The sequence below is a fragment of the Pseudophryne corroboree genome, chromosome 3, assembly GCF_028390025.1.
Source record: "Pseudophryne corroboree isolate aPseCor3 chromosome 3, aPseCor3.hap2, whole genome shotgun sequence".
Lineage (NCBI taxonomy): Eukaryota > Metazoa > Chordata > Amphibia > Anura > Myobatrachidae > Pseudophryne > Pseudophryne corroboree.
In genome coordinates, this window is record NC_086446.1 from 458,213,338 (window position 1) to 458,224,994 (window position 11,657).

The window sequence follows — 11,657 nt, forward strand, 5'->3', positions numbered from 1 at the left end:
TGTTAGGTTCCTGGTGCTCAGAACTAGGGAGATGTTATGAAGTGAGTCCAGAGCACCAGGACGTAACGCTGGGAAAGGGGAATGGAAAGGGAATAGCCCCTGGCGCCCTATCTCCGTTGTCTCGCCCGTGCTGTCAGTACACTCTTGCGAGACTATGGTTGCTTGAGCCCATGGCAGCCGCGTTTGAAGGGCGGATTACGTCTGCCCAACTTCGATGCCCCCTCAGGTCTTAATGAGAGACAAAGAGTGTACCGAGACAGGGTGATAACAAGGGGCCCTCTAACTGAAACAACCAAAGCCAGGGGCTACTAACTAGCCTAAAACTAAATGTATGTGCGGCTTGCCGCCAAAGGAAAAGAACAACAAAGGAAATGCTGACCACACGCCGACACAATACTTTTGTGTCCCGGCGGTGACAGCATAAGCAGAACCCTCTGCAAAACACCAGTGACAGAAATAATAACGGAATACCGCGGCCTAGGCCGACGGACGCGGCAGAGCCGCTACTCACGGAACCGGTACGAATACTGGCAAACGGACAGGAACTCCCAATGCTGCTGACACAGACTCTCAGAACTGGAGGACAGGCAGAATCCCAAACGACAGACCGGTGGACACCAAGAAGCCAGAAACTTGACCAGGCACAGGCAAAGGCACTGGACCTCAGGACAGGAACGCCTCACGGCAGGACACGGGATCAGACACAGGGACTGACACAGGAATCGACACAGGAAGCAGCTCGACTGACACTGCTACACAGGAGCTAAGGAACTAGCAGGAGCCAAGCTCAGAACTCAAGCAGACTGGAAACCTAGGAATATCACCAGCGTCTGTGAATTGCACTGAGCCAGCATATAACAGAGGCGTAATTAATAATGTCATGCAGCTGCCCTGTTGCATGACTCCAAACTGACAAGATGCAATTAGCAGCCAGGTGAGGCTGAACACATGGGAACAAGCTGCAATTACACAGACTCACCAGCGGCAGCAACCAAGAGTATTCTTAAACAGAGCAACGGGAAATCCTGGCCTGCAAAACAACTTATAAACATAAAATAGGAATGAACCACTACCTGTGGTTCATAACAGTATCCCCTCCTTAAGGGTGAGCTCCGAGCACCCCATGACACCCACGGGGAACATAAACAGAAGAATAACATAAAATACCTAACTGACATGCAAAACAGGAATGAGCCACAGCCGTGGCTCATAACAGTACCCCCCCCCCCCTTGAGGAGGGGTCAAAGGACCCCAAAATACAGACTATCCAAAACAAGGGATACAAAAAAAAAACAAAAACCTGACACACTGGTCTAACAGACAAGAAAACAGAAACAAGCTGTAACAACAGCTTGTAACAGTGCCCTCCCCTTGACGGTGGCCACTGGACACAAGACAAGGAAAAAAAAATCTCTTTTTTTTTTTTTTTTTATCAAGGCAAGAGTCAAAAATTATTTCTTTTTCTTCTTCTTCTTCTTTTTACAAAGCTCTTTAGGTCTGACCAAGGTAATTCCCCAAACATTGTCTGAACTGATGGTACCACCCAGCAAGGCTGCGTTCAAATCAGAGATAGGTTTCTTACCTTTGGGAGCTGAACTTTCAGGCAAAGTACTCCTATTAGAAGAAGAAGTCAGAAAAGCACATCCTGCAGTCAAAACAACGGGCTGAGACTCTTGTGCCGAGTTTACAGTATTTGGTGGACTCTCAGCAGATAAGACGGGTGACTTAGAGGAACCTGAACCAATTTCTTTGGAACCATATCTTTTAATAATTGCATCACTGAATGCTGGGGGATCCTGAAGAATGGGATCTTCAGCTTTCATTAGGCTGGTCGCCCACTCAAAAGGCTCTCCTCTAAAAGAATAAATCAGATAGAGCGCAAGGTTTTCTGAAGTGATGCCCAGAAATGGTCTAGACAACATAATAATGTAATAGTGTTTGTAAAGCGCCAGAAATTGGGCTAAGTCCCCATCAAAGATTATGGATGTTGAGATATCAACAGAGTCAGGATCTGTTTCCTTCCCATCTGACTGACTGGAGTGCTTTGCTAGGACCTGGTCACTATTGACCTTACTCAAGGCTGAGACTCTCTGAACCCCACCCGGGGCCGTGACTTTCTGAACCCCACCCGGGGCCGTGACTTTCTGAACCCCACCCGGGGCAGTGACTTTCTGAACCCCACCCGGGGCAGTGACTTTCTGAACCCCACCCGGGGCAGTGGCCTCCGGGAACCCCGCTGGGGCAGTGGCCTCCGGGAACCCCGCTGGGGTCAGCACCTCGGATTCGTTTACTGGGACCGAGGCGTCGGCCTCCCCCACTGGGACCGAGGCGTCGGCCTCCCCCACTGGGACCGAGGCGTCGGCCTCCCCCACTGGGACCGAGCCGTCGGCCTCCCCCACTGGGACCGAGCCGTCGGCCTCCCTCACTGGGACCGAGCCATCGGCCTCCCTCACTGGGACCGAGCCATCGGCCTCCCTCACTGGGACCGAGCCATCGGCCTCCCTCACTGGGACCGAGCCATCGGCCTCCCTCACTGGGACCGAGCCATCGGCCTCCCTCACTGGGACCGAGCCATCGGCCTCCCTCACTGGAAGTGAGCCATTGGCCTCCCTCTCTGAGTCGATAATTATCGAAACTTCTCCCGGGACTATGACTTCCGGGACCTTTGCTGAAGCTATAACCTTCAGAACCTCCACAAATGCTATGCCTCTTAAGTTCTTTCCTGGGGAAGCGACCTCTAGACCCTTCTTTGAGGCTGTGTCTCTCGAGACCCCACTTGGGGATATTACTTCAAAGATCCCTTCTGGGGTTTTGCTTCTCGAGTTCCCTTCTAGAACTATGGTTTTAGATACCCTTTCTGGGGTTGCGCTCTTCAAGTCCCTACCTGGGGTAACAGCTTCTGAGACCCCTTCTGGTATGGAAACCTGAGCTATAATATTTGATGTCCCTCTATAAGCTAGAGCATCGGGTACCGCTCCAGCGCTCTGGGTATCGGGTACCGTTCCAGCACTCTGGGCATCGGGCACCGCTCCAGCACTCTGGGCATCGGGCACCGCTCCAGGACCCTGGGCAACGGGCACCTCTCCAGGACCCTGGGCAACGGGCACCACTCCAGGACCCTGGGCAACGGGCACCACTCCAGGACCCTGGGCAACGGGCACCACTCCAGGACCCTGGGCAACGGGCACCACTCCAGGACCCTCGGCAACGGGCACCACTCCAGGACCCTCGGCAACGGGCACCACTCCAGGGGCTTGCAACTCTGCTTCAACAGGATCCTCAAGAGAGGAGAGAAACATTCTCTTTTGATTCCTGAATCTATAATGGGGCTCCCTTGCCCAAGAACCCCAATTATAGGACAGAGAGCTTTTTAGTGTGGGTTGTGTGACAAGTACCTCTGCCACAGTAGAGACAGGAGTAGGTCTTGTATCCTGACTCAACCTGGCCAGAGGGCAAGACTCGTCACCACACTTTGGCTTGCGCAACTCACAGGTCTGCAGATAGTGACCTAAACCCCCACAATATAGACATAAGTTTAAGTTTCTGCGATGCAGACGCTCCTCTTCTGAGAGCCTGGGCCGCAGAAAACTTTTAAACCTTTTCTCTTCAATTAAACCAGAGGATTCTCTTGTCACCATACTGTGAACAAGAGTCTCTTTAGAGATAGATGTACTCTCAACGACTTCTGGCAAGATGAGCAAGATTTTAGTCAGAAGGTTTTGCAGTTGCTTTAAGGATTGCTGCAAAACTTCTAGTCGCTCTGGTCTCAAAGCACTGAAAGCAGAGTTCAGGGCTGAGAGAGATGCCTGCAGGGCTTGCATAGTAGACATAGGAGGATTTAAAACTAGACAAGACTAGACAAGGCAAGACTAGACAAGGCAAGACTACATTTTTGCTAAACAAAACAAGACTGGTTTTTGTTTTTTTTAAACACCGGACTGGATTCTAAACACCGGACTGGATTCTACACACTGAATTCTAGACAGGACTAGATTCTAAACACCGGATTGGATTCTGCACACTGAATTCTAGACAGGACTGGATTCTAGACTAGACACTGGACTGGGCCAAAAAAGAAAAAAAGTTTTATTTCTTTTTTGTGGTAGGGCTGGTGATAATGTTAGGTTCCTGGTGCTCAGAACTAGGGAGATGTTATGAAGTGAGTCCAGAGCACCAGGACGTAACGCTGGGAAAGGGGAATGGAAAGGGAATAGCCCCATGCGCCCTATCTCCGTTGTCTCGCCCGTGCTGTCAGTACACTCTTGCGAGACTATGGTTGCTTGAGCCCATGGCAGCTGCGTTTGAAGGGCGGATTACGTCTGCCCAACTTCGATGCCCCCTCAGGTCTTAATGAGAGACAAAGTGTACCGAGACAGGGCGATAACAAGGGGCCCTCTAACTGAAACAACCAAAGCCAGGGGCTACTAACTAGCCTAAAACTAAATGTATGTGCGGCTTGCCGCCAAAGGAAAAGAACAACAAAGGAAATGCTGACCACACGCCGACACAATACTTTTGTGTCCCGGCGGTGACAGCATAAGCAGAACCCTCTGCAAAACACCAGTGACAGAAATAATAACGGAATACCGCGGCCCAGGCCGACGGACGCGGCAGAGCCGCTACTCACGGAACCGGTACGAATACTGGCAAACGGACAGGAACTCCCAATGCTGCTGACACAGACTCTCAGAACTGGAGGACAGGCAGAATCCCAAACGACAGACCGGTGAACACCAAGAAGCCAGAAACTTGACCAGGCACAGGCAAAGGCACTGGACCTCAGGACAGGAACGCCTCACGGCAGGACACGGGATCAGACACAGGAATCGACACAGGGACTGACACAGGAATCGACACAGGAAGCAGCTCGACTGACACTGCTACACAGGAGCTCAGGAACTAGCAGGAACCAAGCTCAGAACTCAAGCAGACTGGAAACCTAGGAATATCACCAGCGTCTGTGAATTGCACTGAGCCAGCATATAACAGAGAGGCCTAATTAATAATGTCATGCAGCTGCCCTGTTGCATGACTCCAAACTGACAAGATGCAATTAGCAGCCAGGTGAGGCTGAACACATGGGAACAAGCTGCAATTACACAGACTCACCAGCGGCAGCAACCAAGAGTATTCTTAAACAGAGCAACGGGAAATCCTGGCCTGCAAAACAACTTATAAACATAAAATAGGAATGAACCACTACCTGTGGTTCATAACAGAGAGAGAGAAAGAGAACGAGAAAGAAAGAAAGAGAGAGAGAGAGAGAGAGAGAGAGAGAGAGAGAAAAAGAGAAAGAGAGAGAGAGGCCCTGGGGGACATGGTATCTTCCGATGTATCTGCAGATGGGACCCTGACCACTTGTCCAGAAGGTCCCACTGAAAGGTCCTTGCATGGAAACTGCTGAATGGTACGGCCTCGTAGGCCGCCACCATCTTTCACAATACTCGAGTGCATTGATGAACTGACACTCTTTTTGGCTTTAACAGGTCTTTGATCATGTTCTGGAGTTCCTGGGCTTTTTCCACCGGGAGAAAACCCCCTTTGTTTTCCCGTATCCAGAATCATGCCCAAAAAAAGACAGCCGAGTTGTCGGAACCAACTGCGACTTAGGCAGATTTAGAATCCAGCTGTGCTGTTGTAGTACTCTCAGGGAGACATGGTTTTTAATAACTGTTCCCTTGAATTCGCATTTATTAGGAGATCGTCCAAGTATGTGATACTTGTGACCCCTAGCTTGCGCAGGAGAACCATCATTTCCGCCATTAACTTAGTGAAAATTCTCGGGGCCGTGGAAAGCCCAAACGGCAACGTCTGAAACTGGTAATGACAATCCTGTACAGCGAATCTCAGGTACGCCCGATGAGGAGGATATATGGGGACATGAAGGTATGCATCCTTTATATCTAGTGACACCATAAAATCACCCCCTTTCCAGGCTGGATATCCTTGCCTTGAGAGATTCCATCTTGAATTTGAACCTCTTTAAATATAGGTTTAGGGATTTTAGATTTAGAATTGGTCTGACCGAGCCCTTCGGCTTTGGGACCACAAATAGGGTTGAATAAAACCCTTTTCCCTGTTGCATTAGGGGAACCATGATAATCACTTGCTGTTGACACAGCTTTAGTATGGCAGCCAAAATTATTTTCCTCTCCGGGGAAGTAGCTGGCAAGGGCGATTTGAAAATCGGCGTGGAAGCACCTCTTTGATGGATGTGGTAGAGGCCGGGGAGGACACTTTTCCTGTGAACTAGCCGTAGCCGGTGTTCTTTTCCCTCTACCTCTGGCGCGGAAAGAAAGCCACGCCCCTTTCTGAACTTGTGCGACCGAAAGGACTGCATCTGTTATTAGGGTGTTTCCTTTTGCTGTGGGGGAACGTAAGGCAAAAAAGACGACTTACCCGTGGTAGCGGTGAAAACCAGGTCCGCGAGGCTCTCCCCAAATGAAACTTCACCCTTGCAAGGTAAAGTCTCCATATGACTGTTTGAGCCAGCATCACCTGTCCATTGACGGGTCCGCAGGGTCCTACTAGCAGAACCTGCCATGGCATTAGCTCTTGAACCCAAAAGCCCAATATCTCTCGCAGCCTTTCTCATATATAGTGCTGCGTCCTTGATGTGACCTAAGGTCAACATCATACTATCTTTATCTAGGGTGTCAATGTCATAAGACAAGTTACCAGCCCAAGCTGTAATTGCGCTACCTACCCATGCCGACGCTACTGCAGGTCTAAATAGGGCTACCGTAGTCGCATAAATTGATTTTAAGGTAGATTCCGGCCTACGGTCCGCAGGATCCTATTGGGCCGCCGTATCAGGGGACGGTAATGCTACCTTTTTGGACCAGCGCGTTAAGGCCATGTCCAGCGTGGGCGAGGATTCCCACCGTAACCTGTACTTTGAGGGGAAAGGATACGCCACAATAATTCCCTTGGGAACCTGCAGTCTAATGTCAGGAGTCTCCGAAGCTTTTTTTTAATTAAATAAAACGGTCAGCTCATGAGATGAGTTAGGTTACTTTTATTTAAACATGCAGACCCTCGTGTCAGGGACAGAGGAATCCTCTGTGATATTCAAAACATCTTTTATTGCAATAATCATATATTGAATACTTTCGCAACCCATGGGTGCAACCTTGCATCATCCTAGTCGACACTGGAGTCGGAATCCGTGTCGGTATCAGTGTCTGCTAACTGGGTAAAGGGACGTTTATGGGACCCTGAAGGGTCCTGGGACACAGTAAAAGCCATGGGTTAATTACCTGCTTGTCTTTGGGCTCTGCTTTGTCCAATCTGTAATAAAGCCACATTAGCATTCAAAACATTCCACCTGTCCACCCAATCAGGTGTCGGCTGTGCCGACGGAGACACCACCACCATCTGCTCTGCATCCTCCCTAGACAAGCCTTCCGCTTCAGACATATCTACACACACGTACTGACACCCCCACACACACTGGGATAAATAAATATGGGGACTGACCCACAATAAGGCCCTTTGGAGAGATAGAGAGAGAGTATGCCAGCACACACCCAGCGCCACAATATACTGATACCAAGGTCCCAGCCTAAATAGCGCATATATATATATATATATATATATATATATATATATATATGTACAATCTGCACCAAACAAAAGTGCCCCCCCTCGTTTTTGCCCCGGTATTGTTCAGCAGGGGAGAGTCCGGGAGCACTTCTCTGCAGCATGCTGTGGAGAAAATGGCGCTGGTTAGTGCTGGAGGATCAAGCCCCGCCCCCTCGACGGCGGGCTTCGGTCCCGCTCAATTTCTTTATACTGGCGGGGATTTTATACTATACTGCCTCCGCAGTATCTGAGACCTGTGCCAGTGCTGTTTTTGAGGTAAAAATTGTTGCCCAGGGCGCCCCCCTTGCGCCCTGCACCCGTACAGTGCCTTCTGTGTCTGTGTGTGTGTTGGGAGCAATGGCGCGCAGCATTACCGCTGCACGTGTACCTCATTGAAGAACTGAAGTCTTCTGCCGCCTTTGAAGTCTTCTTTCTTCTCATACTCACCTGGCTTCTAACTTCCGGCTCTGTGAGGAGGACGGCGGCGCAGCTCCGGGACGAACGGCGAGGGTGAGACCTGCGTTCCGACCCTCTGGAGCTAATGGTGTCCAGTAGCCTAAGAAGCAGAGCCTATCATTTAAGTAGGTCTGCTTCTCTCCCCTCAGTCCCACGATGCAGGGAGCCTGTTGCCAGCAGTGCTCCCTGAAAATAAAAACCTAACAAAAGTCTTTTCAGAGAAACTCAGTAGAGCTCCCCTGCAGTGCATCCAGTCTCCACTGGGCACAGGATCTAACTGAGGTCTGGAGGAGCGACATAGAGGGAGGAGCCAGTGCACACCCATTCTAAAGTCTTAAAGTGCCCATGTCTCCTGCGGAGCCATCTATACCCCATGGTCCTTACGGAGCCCCCAGCATCCTCTAGGACGTAAGAGAAATATATATACTGTTTCCTCTCTGCTATCTATGGCAAAACCAATGACCATCAGTGGCCATCCTAACAGCAGATATGTACACAAGACTTGCTCCAGAACTGTCAAGTGCTTAGTGCAAACTTCTTTTTGTGAACAAAGTGGTAACTGGGGCCAACGCAATGATGTTTTAACAAGGCAGCGAACAAAGTCTAGGAATGAGCACATGAATGTGGGAGAATTAGATTATTAACATTTAATTAAGCTGGACACACAATTAGCTGGCCAATCCACCCAATATCAGCAGATTGCCCAGATAATTGTTCAGTGCATGCAGGTGATCGATCAGAAAATATTTTATCTGACAGTCTCAGACTCTTCAGATATCAAGGACATACACCACGATTAGGGTTGCCACCTGATCCCTTTAATTCTGGACACATTAATTACATAGGTTCTGTGGCTGGCTGAATTTAAGACTCCATTTACCTGGTTTTAATCAGCCGCAGAACCTGTGTAATTAACATGTGTCCAGAATTAAAGGGATGAGGTGGCAACCCTAACCACAATATTAGGGTTCTGCCACTGGGGAGAAGGCATTTCCCTGTCCCTTCCCATGTAAATGTATGCCCTTCTGCGGCTGATTTTCAACACAGAAAATATTGAATCGGACAGACATGCTGGACGATCTGGCATGCCAGAACTATCAATATTTTCTGACTGATCCTCTGCATATATTAAACTATTATCAGGGCAATCGACTGAACTGTCCGATGTCAGTAAAGGCAATTGCAGTGTGTATGTCCTGCTGCGGTCGATGGCCAGACTTTTCCAATTCCTTCACATGGGTAGGAATGGAAGAATGTCTCTTTCCCAGGTGCGGAGCACAGATAGTATGGCCAATACACCATGAAAGAACTCACATCATATGTACCCGATTTCTACAGGATGTGAGGCTGCCAGACAGGCATTACATATCGCCAGCACATTCCTTTGCGCTTTTCAACTGGATCCCCCACAGAATCCTCTTCAAACTCCTCACCCTCACTTATAGGCCCTACACACATTCCAATTTGTTTGAAAGATATGAACGATCTCGTTCATAAATGAACGAGAACTCGTTCATATCTTTCAGTGTGGAGGCTCCAGCGATGAACGATGCGCGGCCCCGCGCTCGTTCATCGCTGGTCCCCCGTCGGCTGTGCATGCAGGCCAATATGGACGATCTCGTCCATATTTGCCTGCACTTCAATGGAGCCGCGTGACGGGGGGAGTGAAGAAACTTCACTCCCCGTCACTGCCCCCCCGCCGCCGGGTCGCCCGTCGGACGTATCCGCCGTCGGATTGGCGTGTCTGTAGGGCCCTATACAAGGCCATCTCTAATTCCCCTGCTCCCTACATCTCCAACCTCCTCTCCCTTCATACTCCCTCCCACCCCATACGGTCGGCCAATGACCATCGTCTCTCCACTGCCCTGGTCACTGCTTCCCATGCTCGAGTTCAAGACTATGCCTGTGCTGCACCCCTTCAGTGGAATTCTCTCCCCCGCTCCATTAGACTCTCACCAACCTTGCAAAGCTTCAAATGGGCACTAAAAACCCACCTATTCATCAAAGCATACCCTCCTGATGCATAACCTAGTCCTGAGGCTGCTCCTCTATCCCCCTACCTCATGCCTTAAACATCTCTGCTTGGCTTACATACTGCCATCAGGCTACCTCCCACTTGCTTGCACCTCATGTCATCTGTCTGTCACCCCTTCCCGTGACTAGATTGTTAGCTCTTCAGAGTAGGGCCCTCTTTCCTCTTGTTGTCAAAGCCCTCTTCTCGACACATTTTACTCGAAGTTCTCTCCTACTCAGCGACCATCTTCAACCGCTTGGTCTCCTGCTGGTCAAGGCTCATCTCCATTTATGGCCACCAGCCCCAAGTAGTATGATGGTTTCTCCCTCATTACTTACATCTTACTAGCTGTATTATGTTTTGAGAATTGTGTTGCTCTTTGTTACCTGTACTCTATTTTTGTTATTTATTTACTGTAATGCTAAGTTTTGTCTCCCTGTACTTACGGCGCTGCAAAACACTTGTGCCACTTTATAAATAAAATGTAATAATAATAATTATACAACTGGCATTATTTCTGGGCAGGTCAGACATTAGAGTAGTGGTTCCCAAAGTCAGTCCTTAAGGACCCCAACATTTCACATTTTCCAGGTGTCCTCACAGAATCACTAGTGAATTAGCTCCACCTGTGGATCTTTTAAAATCTGGTAGTAATGACTACACCTGTGTGGGGGATCTTGAGAACTGAGTTTGGGAACAGAGCTCTAGACCACAGGTTCTCAAAGTCGGTCCTCAGGATCCCAAACAGTGCATGTTTTGCAGGTCTCCTCACAGAATCACAAGTGAAATAATTTGCTCCACCTGTGGACCTTTTAAAGTGTCTGTGAGTAATTAATACACCTGTGCACTTGCTGGGTTACCTGCAAAACATGCACTGTGTGGGGTCCAAAGGACCGAGTTTGAGAACCACTGAGCTAGACCACAGCGGCTACTGAGCAGAACTTGAAGCTGGTCACCAGCTTTCATTTTTATGTTAAATGCAAAACTGGGCAGGCGCGTACCGCCTCGCAGCAGCAGCTCACTCAGCCATTGGATGAGACAACCGTCACTCGGGTTCCTTCCTAGTATGTAGAGCTGCTGCTGCACAGCTTCCCTGAGTCCCCTCCCTCCCCTTCCTGTGTCCTCCCGCTCACCTCCGCAGTCCTGCACAAGCTATCCGGGTATAACTTGTCTAAACTATATGCGCTCCGAAACTGTGAACGGGTACCGAACGAGGTGAATGCTCGAAGCGCTGCGGCCCGTGACAGCAAGCCGATAACCGCCATATTGGTTCCAGTACTCGTCCCAGTGACAGACTACTACTGGCAGAAGCAGCAGCCAATACTCCGTTTCAGCTAACGTGCACCATGACGTCGGCGTGACATCACCAGGTCATGTGACCGATGCAGTCACATGGTACAACGCCTTGGCGTCTTGCGTGACAGTCCGTGCGCTGTTTCCTGTGGAGACAGCTGCCCATCGTATAGAGAAGTTCACCACCTACCCCTACGTCACATGCCAAATGCCCAAGGCTCTCTCCTCCTCCTCCGTGGCTTTCTGCACACCCGCACGCACAGTCCCTGTTTTACCTGTCTCCTACTGCCCACTGTAGTGTCTCTCTCAC

The 11,657-nt window shown here is 49.7% G+C and overlaps 1 protein-coding gene across 1 annotated transcript in view; it reads right to left on the reverse strand.

Annotated features, from left to right (window-relative positions):
• The window catches only part of MRPL58 (mitochondrial ribosomal protein L58), a 68,883-nt gene extending 57,450 nt beyond the window's left edge, over positions 1–11,433 (reverse strand). Inside the window, exon 1 of the mRNA XM_063960664.1 lies at positions 11,188–11,433. Coding sequence (XP_063816734.1) covers positions 11,188–11,319 — 132 coding nt within the window. The 5' untranslated portion in view covers positions 11,320–11,433. The remainder of the gene's footprint in view (positions 1–11,187) is intronic.
• Positions 11,434–11,657: the final 224 nt, after the last annotated feature.